Source organism: Ictidomys tridecemlineatus, chromosome 3, assembly GCF_052094955.1.
Source record: "Ictidomys tridecemlineatus isolate mIctTri1 chromosome 3, mIctTri1.hap1, whole genome shotgun sequence".
Lineage (NCBI taxonomy): Eukaryota > Metazoa > Chordata > Mammalia > Rodentia > Sciuridae > Ictidomys > Ictidomys tridecemlineatus.
Window position 1 is genome coordinate 151,539,589 of NC_135479.1, and position 15,932 is coordinate 151,555,520.

At 39.6% G+C, this 15,932-nt stretch overlaps 1 protein-coding gene across 3 annotated transcripts in view; it reads left to right on the forward strand.

Annotated features, from left to right (window-relative positions):
- Lsamp (limbic system associated membrane protein) overlaps positions 1 to 15,932 on the forward strand; it is a 607,460-nt gene that overhangs the window by 582,332 nt on the left and 9,196 nt on the right. Inside the window, exon 8 of one of the 3 annotated variants that reach the window (XM_005327613.4) lies at positions 11,151 to 11,183. The exons of the other annotated variants lie outside the window; for them this stretch is intronic. Within the exon in view, the coding sequence (XP_005327670.1) occupies positions 11,151 to 11,183 (33 nt within the window). The remainder of the gene's footprint in view (positions 1 to 11,150; positions 11,184 to 15,932) is intronic. 3 annotated transcript variants of the gene reach the window in all.

Sequence of the window (15,932 nt, forward strand, 5' to 3'; positions counted from 1 at the left end):
ACTGAAGCCTGTGGAGCTAAGAGAGAGCATGGGGAACTTGGTGCTCTTTATCTGAAAAAGGTTCCATTGAGGATTTAGGCCCCTTTGGGTAAAGATTATCAATCTGTTACCTGAATGATCCCTATAAATTCTCAAGAATACTAAGACAAGAGTTTTGGCCCAAGAAAGGAGAGCTGCACTTTGCACAAGAGCAGACCCTTTTTGTCCAGTATTGCATCATTCAAATGTCCCAGCAATACTGCTAGAGTTATAGAGGGCTTGCTTTTTTTTTTTTTTTTTTTTTTGGTACCGGGGAATGAACTCAGGAACATGCAATCACTGAGCCACATTTTGTATTTTATTTAGAGACAGAGTCTCACTGAGTTGCTTAGCGCCTGGCTTTTTGCTGAGGCTGGCTTTGAACTCAGGATCCTCCTGCCTCAGCCTCCGGAGATGCTGAGGGATTACAGGCTTGTAACACCACTCCCAGCTGAGGCCTCGTTTTATAGAAAAAATATCAGAGGGTATGAGAGAAAAGTGTACTCGGTTCTAGTTAGAGAACTGGGAGTAGTGAATTTCAGTCCCAGTTCTGCCTTTTGCTATCTGTGTGATCTGGGCCTCAATTTCTTCATACTAACATGAGCACATTCTCAGCTGTGCCTTTCCAACAATTTTGAAGGAAATATGTTAATTTCAAAGTAAAGGTGTCAAAAAGGTATGAAGAAAGAAAAATTAGTGGGAGTATGTTTGAAATACAGTTGAAACGTTTGTGGTTGGATGATGAGACCTACAGAGAAGGCTGTCAATATCAGACATCAGTATTCTATATATTGAGAGATCCTGGCTTCCCATTCCAGGGTACTTATGGCAACCATTGCTGGCTTCTGCCAGGGAAGGACAATTCTTACTCAGTCCTGTATGAACTTGCCTTGTGTTGCCTCTGTCAACTGGAATATCTTCAAGTAGCATAGTTCAAGGTCAGAAAAGCAGATGCTAACATATTTGAACATCTTCAAAGCTCCACCAGTAATCACAATACAGAAAAACATCCTCTTCCACGTCTGGCCAGTTTAGGGAAACTGTCCTTACCTGCAGACACCACCAGCTCTTAGGAACTGTGAGTCTGGCTGGCACCAGTTTTGCTAATGGCACACTGTAGAATGCCGAAGTCTGGCTTGGCACAAATCAGGAGCCACTTGTCAAAAAGAAACTAACTTTATTTTTAGAACTACAAACGCCAAACAAAACAGCTCCAGGGAAAAACCCTCAGAGCCCAACTGCCACCACCGGCTTCCACAAGCCTCCCTCTCCCACACCCGCCTTTCCACCTCCCACAATCCTCCTCCTCTTGAGGCCGATTGGCTGGGTTGCGTGGGCAGAGCCAAAGAAGTCACCCAATGAGCAGCTCCGTGGAGGAGCCAATCAGCTAGATGTTGCTGGGGCAGCTGTGAGCCAATCATCAGCTGGCAGTCTGAAGGGCAGGGAAACAGCCCAATGAACATCACCGCAGAGGAGCCAATCAGCTAGATGTTGCTGGGGCAGTCTGAAGCTTGCTGGCAGCTGGAAGTTTGCTGGGGCCCCTTTGGCTGTGGCTCTCAACATCTCCCCCTCTCTGTTTAAACAACAAGCATGTGGCTTATGGACCGTGCCTGCCTTAGGTTGTCCAATACATATGGTCCTTACCCGTCTTCGGATGAGCTGACCTCAGGGCGTCAGCCTCCTGTCTTAGGTTGGTACCATTGTAATTGGATCTTACCCGTCATTGACTACCGGTCCAGTACAGCCACACCTGTGGAGAGGTCTCAGCGGGGGGGGGGGGGGGGGGGTGAGGTTCTTTGCCTCACCTCTGTTGACCCCCAAATTTTAGCTGAATGATCATGACAAGCAGAAGGGAGGAAGATATACCAAGTCAATTGACGGTTCTGTAAGCAGTTCAGTGTAAGTTCTGTAAGCAGTTCAGTGATGGCTATTGCAGAAACTGTAGATTAGTTTTATCTTTGTCTTCACTGGCACAGGGATGAAGATAGGAATTCTGGCAATAATGACTAAAGAAAAAATTAGGTAACATTCCAGAAGACACTAAAAGAAAACAATTTTCTTAACAATTTATATTATCTTCATCGGCACTGGGATGAAGATAGAAATTCTGGCAATAATGGCTAAAGAAAAAATTAGGTAACATTCCAGAAGGCACTAAAAGAAAACAATTTTCTTAAAAGAAAACAATTTTCTTAACAATTTATATTATCTTCATCGGCACTGGGATGAAGATAGAAATTCTGGCAATAATGGCTAAAGAAAAAATTAGGTAACATTCCAGAAGACACTAAAAGAAAACAATTTTCTTAACAATTTATATTATAGTGAAGAGAATTATTAAATATAATGAAAACTAAAGGTGAGAGTAAACAAACAGATCTGTTAACCTCCTTTTTGTTTACATATTAAAACAATTCTTAACAGTTATTTACCCAATTTAAATTAAACCATTTAAATCACGTGAATAAAAAAAAAAATATTTGGATCCATCTTTTCATGAGCGCTCATCATATATGATATATAGAAATATGTACATTGGACATACGTACATTCAAACATATAACACAAAACACAAGTGTGCACACATAATATAATACATACAACACATAACACAATAGTAAAGGCCTTATAACTTTTTACAGGTAAAATCTCTATTGCAATGTTTAAAAACTCTATAGTCAAAAAAAAAAAAAAATAGAACTGATCAGCAAAACATTAACCTAGGTCTGTATGAGCTCAAAAAAATAAAATAGAACTTCATGATATGGGAAAGGGCAATAATAAAATAGATATTGAAAAAAGCATCCTGGTTCTGTCGCAGATGTAAGGATAGCCAAATTGGAGTTTTGGATATCAGCTATTATGGATTTGAGCTAAATCATCTTCTTTTTGGTCTGTAGAAATCGCTTTAGTTAATCTCTCTGGAATCCAAATCGGCTGCTGTTCTCTCTGTGGAAACACAAAAACAGACCCCCGACTCCAGACAATCACTGGGTCAGGATTTTAGTTAATCTCTCCGGAATCCAAATCAGCTGCTGTTCTCCCTGTGGAAACACACAAACAGGCCCCCGACTCCAGACAATCACTGGGTCAGAACCTTGGTTAATCTCTCTGAAATCCAAATCGGCTGCTGTTCTGGGTCAGAACCTTGGTTAATCTCTCTGGAATCCAAATCGGCTGCTGTTCTTCCTGTGGAAACACACAAACAGACCCCCGATTCCAGACAATTACTGGGTCAGGACCTTTCCATTGTCCTGTTAGAATATCTTTCCAAAGTACCTTGGGCTTATGTACATTTTTTGGACACATATGCCTTTCTGCAGCACTAAGTCCTGATGAATCCAAATTTAAAAAGTTTAGAGTAAAAAGCGTTATTTTAAGTTTATCTTTGGGGAATATATACCCCTTCCCAATTCCATCTTTTTGCTTTAATAAGTACATTTTAATAGTTTGATGAGCTCTTTCAACTATGCCTTGACCCTGTGGATTGTATGGGATTCCTGTTATATGAGTAATGCCAAATGATGAGCAAAATTGTTTAAAAGAAGTAGACGTATAACCAGGGGCATTATCTGTTTTTAACTGTTTTGGAATGCCCACAGTGGCAAAATTTTGTAAGCAATGAGCTATAACATCTTTAGTTTTTTCGCCGGCATGAAGGGAGCCCATCAAAAATCCAGAAGAAGTATCAATTGTAACATGCAAATATTTTAATTTTCCAAATTCTGGCAAGTGTGTGACGTCCATCTGCCAAATATGGTTAGGCATCAATCCTCTAGGATTGACTCCAAGATTAACTTGTGGTAAAAAGGTCACACAATTTTGACATTGTTTTATTATTTGTCTAGCTTGTTCCTTAGTTATTTTAAAACGCTTTTGTAAAGTATTAGCATTGACATGGAATCTTTCATGAAAATTTATAGCTTCTTCTAGTACAGAGAAAATATGTATGTCACGTGTAGTTTTATCTGCTAAATCATTGCCTAAACTAAGGGCTCCAGGCAATCCTGTATGTGCCCTGATATGTCCTATAAAGAATGGATCTTTTCTGTCCCAGATTAAACTTTGTATAGTGGAAAACAAAGAGAAAACAGTAGAAGAAGGGGAAATTCTACCAGCATCTTCAAGGGATACTATAGCATTAACTATATACTGGCTATCAGAAAATAAATTAAATACAGAATCTTTAAACATCACAAAAGTTTGTAATACTGCATTAAGCTCTACCTTTTGAGCTGATTGTTTGGGTACTAAAAATGTAAAAGTTTGATCAGGTGTAACTATTGCTGCTGTACCATTATTTGACCCATCAGTGAATATATTTGGAGCATTCATGATAGGTGTTTTTCTTGTCATTTTTGGAAAAATTACAGGATGCAATGACCAAAAAGACAATAAAGGATTAGATGGTAAGTGGTTATCAAATGAAACATTAGATTTGCACATTATTATTGCCCAAGTATTTAACTCATTAGCTAATTCATCAATTTGATTCATAGTATATGGAGTAATAATTTTATGGGGAGAAATTCCAAACACTGCCTTTGCTGTTTTTATTCCTTTGAGTATTAATTGTCCTACAGCCTCAGGATATCTAGTAAGAATAGTGTTAGGAGAATAAGATAAATGTATCCATAATAATGGACCTTCTTGCCAAAATACTCCTGTAGGAATATTTTTTGTTGGTAATACAATAAATAATAAAGGCAAACTTATATCAATTCTATCCAAATGCATATTTTCCATATATGTTTCAATGATTTTTAATGCCTTTCTTGCTTCAGGCGTTAACATTCGGGGTGAATTTGGATCTGATGGACCTTTTAGGATATCAAATAAAGGTCCCAATTCTCCTGTTGGAATACCTAGATAAGGCCTTATCCAATTTATGTCTCCTAATAACTTTTGAAAGTCATTAAGTGATTTGAGTTGATCTACTCGTATTTGAATTTTTGGTGGACGGACCATGGTTGAGGATAATAGAACTCCTAAATAATTAATTGGAAAATTTAATTGCACTTTATCTATTGCTATCTCTAGATTATAATTTTTTAATAAGTTTGTAAGTGTGGCATAACATTCTAGCAATGTGTTTTTAGCTTTGTGTGCCAATAACACATCATCCATATAGTGAAATATTTGTAGTTCAGGATTTTGATTTCTAAGTGGCTGGATTACTTTGTTAACATAAATTTGACACATAGTTGGGCTGTTAGCCATCCCTTGAGGGAGTACTTTCCATTCATATCTCTGATCAGGACCTTCATGATTTAGTGCAGGGATAGTAAATGCAAAACGTGGACTATCCTCAGGATGAATTGGAATTGAAAAAAAACAATCTTTAATATCTATAACTAAAACATACCAAGTTTTTGGCAAAGCAGACAATTGAGGAATCCCCGATTGAGCAGGTCCCATAATGACCATTTCATTGTTAATGGCTCTTAAATCTTGCAGTAATCTCCATTTACCAGATTTCTTTTTGATGACAAAAATGGGAGTATTATGGGGAGATACAGAAGGTTGTATATGTCCTTCCGCTAATTGTTGTTTGACCAGATCATGGGCTACTTGTGTCTTTTCTTTAGTCAAGGGCCACTGAGGAACCCATACTGGTCTTTCTGATTTCCATGTAATTTTTATTGTCTCAGTGGCCCTTTGTGAAAATCCAACCCATGTCTGTCTGTTCCTTGATCTATTTGTATTGGTGCTGCTATACATTGTTCTTGTCTTTCTAATCTTTTTCCTTTCCTAAAACCTTGTCTAGCCATAATAGTGGGTGCATTTTGATTGATATTATTTGTTAATGTCAAACCTAATTGATCTAAGACATCTCGTCCCCATAAATTTACGGGAAGATGATCCAATACATATGGCTGTATAGTTCCTTCACATCCTTCAGGATCCTTCCAATCTAATAGCATTGCACTTCTATCGGGATTAGTTGCCACTCCTAGGCCTCGAAGCGATTGAGTGGCTTGTTGTAATGGCCAATGTTTTGGCCATTCGTGACGAGAGATGATGCTAAGATCTGCACCTGTATCCAGTAGCCCATTAAATTCATGTCCTTGAATATTTAGTTTTAGCATGGGGCGAGAATCTAAATTTAAAGAAAGCATAGCCCAATCTACACCTGTGGAGCCTAATCCCTTGGAACCTCTTTCTACAACATGACTGGAAAATTTATCATGTAGGCTTGGTATTATTAGTAACTGTGCTATTCTATCTCCTGGTGAAATTACTGATATACCCTTTGGAGAACTGGCTATAATTTTTATTTCACCTTCATAATTGGAATCAATTACCCCAGGACTTATCAAAAGTCCTTTTAGAGTAGAAGAGCTGCGTCCCAATAATAAGCCTACTGTTCCTTTGGGAAGAGGTCCTTTTACCCCTGTGGGAATGATTTGAACTCCCATCTCTGGAGTTAGTACTGATTTGGTGGAGGCGCAGATGTCCAACCCTGCGCTCCCTCTGGTTTGTCTGATGAGGGATCTGATGTGCTGGGCACTACCTTGATGGGGTTGCTGGGTTCCTCCAGTGCTCCGTATATTTGTGGTTTGGGGCCCCGGAGCATTGGGGCCCCCTGTCCATTTTTTGGCAACGGAGCCCGATGCCTTTGTCCACGATATTGTGGATAAACACCTTGTCCTTGTTCGTTTTTTGATAATGGAGTACCCTCTATGGTGGTTTGAGGACGGTATTCATTAGCCCAATATAATGGAGTACCCTCTATGGTGGTTTGAGAACGGCATTCATTAGCCCAATGTCTCCCTCTACGGCATCGTGGGCAAATACCCGGTATTCTACTTGTTTGATACCTAGTTTTGTTAAACCCTCCTCCTATGGGGCAATTCCTTTTAAAATGTCCTGTTTGTTGACAATTGTAGCATGTTCTTGGCCTGGCATCTAAAGCCTGTTTTACTGCAGCTGCCACAATTTGCCCTTGTTCATTAATGTCTCTGGCATCTAAAACCTGTTTTACTGCAGCTGCCACAATTTGCCCTTGTTCATTAATGTCTCTGGCATCTAAAGCCTGTTTTACTGCAGCTGCCACAATTTGCCCTTGTTCATTAATGTCTCTGGCATCTAAAGCTTGTTTTACTGCAGCTGCCACAATTTGCCCTTGTTCATTAATGTCTCTACATAATTTAATATATGTGTTTAAATCTTCATGTTTCCATGGTCTAATGATATCTCTACACCAACGATTCGCTTGGTCATAAGCCAGTTGTTTTATAAATGGCATTGCTTGTTCTGTATTCCCAAAAACTCTGGTAGCTGTTTGAATAAGCCTATCTACAAATTCAGCGTAAGGTTCATTAGCTCCTTGTATTATCTTAGATAATTGACCTTGTAAACCTCCAGGTTCTTGTAAAGACTTCCATGCCCTAACTGCATCTACAGCAATTTGTAAATATACACCAGGATCATATGCAAGTTGTTGCTGCCGATCCTCATAAGGTCCCTTTCCTAACAACATATCTAGATTTCTCTGAGGATAACCAGCTGCTGCATTTCGACTAGCCGTCTCCTTGCAAAATTCCTCATTGGCAACCTTCCATAACAGGTATTGTCCTCCATTTAGCACAGCTTTACACAAACTAGCCCAATCTGCTGGCGTCATGCTTAAGTTGGTAATGGATTCGACCAAGCTTACAGTGAAGGGTGCTTGAGGACCATAGGTTGTTACAGCCTCTTTTAGCTCCTTCACTGATTTGAAATTTAAACCCTGGTAAGTTCGCTGCCCTCCTACCTCAAATACAGGGCATACTTGAGATCCTGTCTCAGGATCCCAACTATCAACTGCGGGGGTTGGGAGTCTCTTAGCATATGGAGGTGGTGCTGTTGATTGGACACTTATGCCCTCTGGTGATAGAGTGCTGTTAGTAGCAGTCTCCTGTAGAGGTGGCGCTGTTGGTTGAACACTTACGCCCTCTGGTGATAGAATGCTGTTAGTAGCAGTCTCCTGTAGAGGCGGTGCTGTTGGTTGGACACTTACGCTCTCTAATAAAAGGGTCTTATTAGCAGTCTCCTGTTTTAACTTTTCCCCTGATAGATTTTTCTGCTCTAAACTTCCTTCCTCTGTCTCACTATCTCGAAAGACCTTCTCTTTTACTTGAATCTTTTCCTCTTTCTGACTAACTTGAGAGACTTCCTCTTCTACTTGAATCAATATGTCTTCTTCTTCCTCTACCTCTGTCTGAACTGAAGGCTTTGGACTAAGCAAACCAGATACCAACGTCCACAATGACAATGTGCCAACTGGCAGAGTCCCTGGGTTGTTCTTTTCTATTCTTTTTAAATCTTCACCATGATGGTTCCATTGTGATATATCTAACAACTCCTCCTTAAAAAGCCATGGGCTATATTCTTGTATTATATCAACGTATGCCCTGACTGCTCTTGGTTTTACTGGGAAGCTTCCTTCCTCTAACAATTTACTTAACACTCTTTCGGTTTGTTTTTTACTAATTGCTAATCCCGTATTTCTACTATAATACAACCCAACAAGATGACGCCAAACAAAACCGAGACAGAATCCAATAAAAAGGGAACCACACAAAATCATTATAACAGCCTTTCTATCCTCCTGACATATGCATCCGTCCTTTCTCCCTATCTGTTCCTCAAACGCAAATAGTTTTTCCTCAGATGTGAGTGGTTTTTCTTCCCTCTCACTCATCTCCAGGGACAGGCAAGTTAAAACAAAAACGAAGCAAAACAAAAGAGGAAACTTAGAATGGCTACCCATCCTCTCGCCCTGCCCTCAGGGGCGAGCAGTTTACTTACCCTCAGTTGCTCCCCGTGCGAGCCACCAAATGCCGAAGTCTGGCTTGGCACAAATCAGGAGCCACTTGTCAAAAAGAAACTAACTTTATTTTTAGAACTACAAACGCCAAACAAAACAGCTCCAGGGAAAAACCCTCAGAGCCCAACTGCCACCACCGGCTTCCACAAGCCTCCCTCTCCCACACCCGCCTTTCCACCTCCCACAATCCTCCTCCTCTTGAGGCCGATTGGCTGGGTTGCGTGGGCAGAGCCAAAGAAGTCACCCAATGAGCAGCTCCGTGGAGGAGCCAATCAGCTAGATGTTGCTGGGGCAGCTGTGAGCCAATCATCAGCTGGCAGTCTGAAGGGCAGGGAAACAGCCCAATGAACATCACCGCAGAGGAGCCAATCAGCTAGATGTTGCTGGGGCAGTCTGAAGCTTGCTGGCAGCTGGAAGTTTGCTGGGGCCCCTTTGGCTGTGGCTCTCAACCAAACACTTTCAGACTTGAGACACTAGGACAATCTTGCTGTTCTTTATAGTTATCATAAGAATGCCAGAAAATATTACACTTCTGTGACCTACTTTGGATGGACAGATGAAAAATGTATGAGGAAGGAGATTCATAGGTTGCACTGAACCTTGGAGTCTTTACAGACCTGGTCTCTCAGTGCTAAATCAGTATAAATAATTTAGCTCCTCAGATTCCCATGTTTTTAGGTTAGGAGGATGTTTGGCATACATTTGTTCTTCTCATGCTTCAGAGACTCTAGATCTTCTGTTTTTGGACCTCTGTGCATTCAGTGTGTCCTTCATGCACTGGCTTGATTACAACAGCCCACAACAGCAGACACAGCCCCTGCCTCTGGGGACTCAATGTCCAGTGGGGAAGACAGACATTAATCAAAGCATTAGACAAGCACATTTGGAGTTGAGTGAAGTGCGTACTATGACAGGAAGCAGAACTTATAATAAAGCTTTGTCGGGGAGGTCAGGGAAGACTTTTCTGTGGAAGCGAGAACCCAGTTCTGAAGGAGGCGTGAGATTACTAGTGGAGATATCACTGGGCCATAAGCCCGATGGCAGAGAAAATATCGTGTCAGAGAGAACACAGGAGAGAGCTGGCAAAATGATAGATTTAAATGAGACTGGAAGACAGGGGTGCTAAGGAGAGCCATAGGAGCCATGATAAGGATTTTGATCTTTACCCTTGAAGCCATAAGAAAGCTTGAACAAATTTCAAGCAGCACTGCAGGGTGACCAGATGTCCAATTCAAACATCTTTCTCTGGCTGAAGAGCCCATCACTTTCCATCTTTAGTGAAATCATGTTACTCGGTTGTACAGGGCTATCTCCTGAGGTTCACAGAGAACAATATCTGGGCCCTACCGCCAGTTTTGGCTACTATAGCTAAATAATCATTAAGTCGATCCTCAGATTCAAAGGGATAAGGAAATGTTACATATTTACTTCTAATGATGCCAGATTATTTTGGGTTATTTGATAAAGATACTTAAAAGGGAATCCAAAAATTTGACCCCTATGATCTGATTTAACCTTGACATTTATGGACACATGCAACAAATATTTATTGACACCTGCTGCACACCAGGGTCTAGTCTCAGCATTATGGATTCAGTGGCTAACAAGACATACACTGTGCTGCCCTTGGGGAGCATGTATCCTAACAGAGGAGACACACCATAAACCAGCAGAGAAGGAAATGTGGAATGTGATGCCAGGTAGAGATCACTGCCCTTAGATGAGTCAAGCACCTTGAAGAAATAAAGGAATAACAGAGGGTACAAGTTTTGAAAAAGTGATGGGGAAATCCTTCCCTAGTTGGTGAAATTTTAGCAGAAATCTAAATGAAGTGACTATGAGACCTGACGAAAAAGCATTTCAGGCAAAAGAAACAATGAGTGCAAAGGGTTCAATGTTGGAATAGACTTTCCTGTTAAAAGAGCAAGAGGCCAATCGACTTGAGTGGCATGAACCGAGAGCAAAATGGTAGGATGAGGCTGGGGACCAGACAGTCTATGGTTGCACTAAATTGCAGTCAAGGGTACTTTTATATTCCATACTCCAGGGTCCTCACATTTGTCTACCTGCCCAACATGTAGCATCAAGAATACATATTGGCAGATCACTTTTGCCATGTCCAACTGCACGACATTTGTTTTAACATAGCAGTCTCTATTTGCCTTTTATTCAATTTCTACCAATCTCTATTTCCACTAAAATGTTCTTTCTGTCTTCTCTCATTCTCCTTTCAGTGGAGAGTACCAGACTACCATTATGTTCATTTCAATTGGTAAAATTTTTTATTTGTTTTTGTTTCGCTAAAATGTTTCTTTTTTAGAAATTGGCACCACCGTGCACTTCAAGCAAAAAGGTATGGTTTTATTTCAAATTACCTTCTAAATGTTAAAATTAAGATTTCACAGGAATATATTGTGGTCTTATATACTTGAGTTTATTTCACTTCAGTAATTTGCAATAATAATTACCATAGCACATTTAGCACTGTTTTTTTTTTTCCAAGTAGTAAGTTTTCTTCTTTACAAAAATTCCCTGGTCTAATCCATAACCCCTGTTTTGCTTTTGATACCCGTTCACTTTTAAATACCTGAGATCCAGCTAGTTATTCTATACCCTGCTCTCCCCTTGTCCCTTACTGTCTATGGTTAGCTCTTGCAGAGCTGACTTTTTTTTTTTTAATAATAGCTGCTTAATGACAAGTGCTCTTAGGAGAGACCCAAAGTCTATTTTACAGTCACTTGTCTGTTAGATATTCAAGTAAATATGTTGTTAAATATAACATCTAGATATCAAGTAGATATCCAGATATCTCTTAAAATGAAACACGTGAGCAGTGAATATTTCCTCCTCTCTCATCATTTTCCCAGGTCTTTATAAAGCCTCATGATGCTGCAGTACATCTGGGCTAGTGGGTCCTCCTACTGTCCCATGTCCACCAGCCATGTGACATATCATGCACATACTCATCTCTACAAGGACAGGGCAAGCAGATCAAAGCTGCATAAATGGATCCAAGATGCAAACAATTACCATGTCTGCAGTGCCCCCTACACAATGGATAATCCCCAAAAGTTTGTAACCCTAGACCAGAGCCACAGAGGCACGTATGTGGCCAGGCACCGCACTCCTTAAGTCCTGTGGTCACGCACTTGATTGGTAATTGTCTCCTAGGAAGGTGTCTCCTCTCTGAATCTCAAAAAGGAATGAGACAACCAAGATCACTTACAATAGAGAAATCATTCTTGCGGGCCCCAAGCCTTCTCAGCCTCAGGAAGCCACAGAGATTATAAGGGCTATGGTGCTTACTCCCACAAAAGGTCCAGCACCTTGTTTATGGCCAGTTCTAGCCTGTCCTCAAGAAGGCAGCAGGAAAGAGGCAGCCAGGAATATATACTAGGGAAGAGCATTATCTGAGGCAAGAAGGCACAAACTATTGTCTTCTTCTGCTCTTCTCTCCCCAGTGCTATGATTCCCAAATTACCACTCACATTTGAATCTTACTTGCCTAGTGCTGTTATGTGATACCTTAGGGCTTTGATGTGGATGATGACATAGGCATAGTATTTTTCTCATAATTTCAAAGATCATCAACATAAACTGCCAGCCAGGGGTGGTGGCACATGCCTATAATTTCAGCGGCTTGGGAGGCTGAGGCAGGAAGATTGGGTGTTCAAGGTCAGCCTCAGCAAAAGCGAGGGGCTAAGCAACTCAGTGAGACCCTGTCTCTAAATAAAATACAAAATAGGGCTGGGGATGTGGCTCAGTGGTTGAATGCCTCTGAGTTCAATCCCTGGTATGATATATATATATCATACCAGGGAGATATATATATATAAACTGCCAATGTCATCAGAAGTAGGACCTGAAAGTTTTTAAACTAAGTGTGCCATATATATGATGCCATTTTGATGGGAAAGATGTTATGATTCCATATTTACTATGAGACTAGTTCAGTCCACCAAAATCTTACTTTATAGAGGGTGGAGAAAGTGCATGAATGGTCCAGATTAAATCCTAAAACCCAGGGCTCAAAGGGAGAATCAGTATTTTCCTTCCTCTAATTTGCTCCACCCTGGTGATTATAGACTTTAATCCATAATTCAATCACCCAGGAGAAGTGGTACTGGCAGAAAATGGTCAGCAGGTGGCGCCAAAGTCCGTCTTCTCATTCTTCCCTATCAACATGGCTTCCCAGGACCCCAGCGTGCCTTAATTTGCACACCTAGATAATATCGAAGATCCATACTTGGGAGATTCTGTAGATTATTGCTCTCCTTCGTTTAACAATTGTTTTATAAGTTATTTAGACTTTTATTTTCAGTCACTTCATCAGCCCTTAACAGTTCTAAAAAGGATTCAAACTTAAACTCCTCAAACATTTTTTCTTCTAATATGGCTTCTTAAAATATATATATATACATATATATATATACACACACACACACACACACACACACACACATGAGAGTGTGTGTGTGTGTGTGTGTAGGAATAAAATATGCCTAATTCTGACTCCTTCATGGCTGAAAAGAATTCCCAAGGATCATTGATGGCATGATGAAGACCACTTTGAATAAATCTAGTCCTAAATCCAGGAAATGGGCCCTAAGGACTCAGAAGAAGCAACAGAAAACTGGTCCAATTTGAATTACAAAGTACCTACAAGCACACACACTACAAAACAGGTGGTGAAAAACCCACCCACCTGTCCTTTCTTTGAGATTTTGCTGAAAAACAAGACTCAGTATCCTACATCAGATTTGTAGTGTAGAGACTTGTCAAAAAAAAAATTCTCATAACCCCCAATTTTCGGATGTTTTATCAATCTTGCCCTGAATTACAAGTTTTGCCCTTTTTTAAGCATTGATGTGGCAAAGCCCAATCCAGTATTTATCTTGGCACAATCTCACTTACCCTACCAGGTTGAGAATCTTGACCTAGTGTGTTGACTCACGGCTTACAGTGTTGCAGCTGAATTGTGGCCCTGATGGTCAAACATTAAAGCCTTGACCCCATTCACAAAACAATACCTTTCATTCAGGTTGGTATTTCATTCATTTTTGTAATCTGAACATCTGTGTCAATAATAATAATAATGTTACCATGTACTGAATATTTATCAGAAACCATACATTTCGTGTACATGCAAACATATAACACATATGTACAATGTGGTTAACTATCAAGACATGATATTTGTCTGTTATATGAAAAACATGTAGCAAGTTTTTATATTGTGGTTCTATTTGCCCATCTATTCTTAAGGCTAATTTATGTTTGCAGACTCTTGCTTTCATTATATCTGTCAGTATATGAAAGCACTTGCTGAGCCTGGCCATCTGGCATGGGAAATAAGATTTATCATTTGCATTTCTACAAATAAGCAGAAATTTTGTAACTATGAACTAAAACATAATTAATGATTTTGCTGATTATTCTTCCCTGAAATAGCCATTAACTGAAGTAGTCTCCTATGTAGTCATATATATCCATAATTGCATACGCACTTGTGATGATTCCCCAACTATCACGCACTTACCCTGGTATTTCTCAAGTCTGTTTACTCTCAAAATCAATTATGACAAGAGCAAGCCACATAAGCCATCAAATAGCTATATGAAGGCACTTAATGAATAATAATTGATAGAAATGAAGATACTTTAAACAAATTCACACAGTGCATTTCAAATATATAATGACATTATGAAGGATAAAATGAAAGATTATTAACATAGTCAAATTGGAATTTCCTATTATAATACAGAACAACATATGAAGGTAAAAAGTAATTATGTATTATATGTACTAAAAGACCAATAATATAAGTGTATATATAACTATAATGTAGATATTTCTCTGTGTGTATATATATATATAGATGTACATGTATGTATATATAGATTCATTAGTAAGAATGTTACTTGTGAGCATGCTTATTCAGATTGATAACTTGTTGAGAGTCTTGCTAAATTTGCTGAGGCTGGCCTCAAACTTTCAATGCTCCTACCTTGGTCTCCCACGCTGTAATTTTTGCTTTCTTAAACCATTTGAATAAAATGATGAGACTAGTCTTGTTAGCTTTCCCCAGATACCATTCAGTTCCCAGATGTCAGGAAAACAATTCAGCCTGACTTAACGCTACAAATTAGATTATGGAAATAAGCAAAAATGGACTTTTTCTGAAAACCCTTTTCACACTATCCCTGAGGCAAAACAGAAATTGCTTTTGCTTTACTCTGTAGGACCTTAATGTGTGTGTGGTTTTGGGTTTTGTTTTGTTTTGTTTTGTTTTTGTTTTGAAAGCCTCACTTATGCAACACTGCAAACAAATGTGCCAATAAGCTCATCTCACCCTGTGTATGCAGAGGGTTAAAACATTGCTACCAGGCCAGGAGCCTGGGGATTTTTCTTGAAGAAAGTTTGAATGTTCTCAAAGTCAGCAGGTATAGGGGGAAGGACATGGAGAAGGTGGATAGGGAAGGACAATGAGCTGAGCCTCAGGACACCTGGACTCCAGCACTAGTCCACAAATGCTAATCAGGTGCCTTATGCAGCATATATAATCTTGAACCTGAAATGGACCCTTTGATAATATGATCCCATAGCTAATCAGAAAATCAGAGAATTAGTTGGTTGATTAATTTGTTTTTATTGTGCCTTCATAGCTTTATATGTGATAAGCTCATTTTACATAGTACTTATGCTGTTCTAAGTTTATACATGTTCATATTTTTAAATAATATTCTCAATATTTTCAAGAAGGCATTTTAGCCAAAAATATTCTTTCAAAATCATTTTTGCAAAAAAAAAAAAAAAAAGGATGTTCCCCTTTAGTTTCTGTTTGCACTGGCTGTCATTTTAATCAAGCCCAAGTTTCATTTGTCAAATGTTTGACAGAGACTCACCAAGGTACGTGGCCATTGAGCTACACAGTGTCCTGGTGTCAGACAACACCTCGGAACCAGATGCAGGTTAGAAACCTCAGCTTCTCTGCTGACAAGTGGTATCAACTTTTACCATGGACTTAATCTCTCTCTGACTCCATTATTTCACTGGAAAGTGTGTTTTATTCTAACACCCACCCCATAGCACAGCTGTGTGC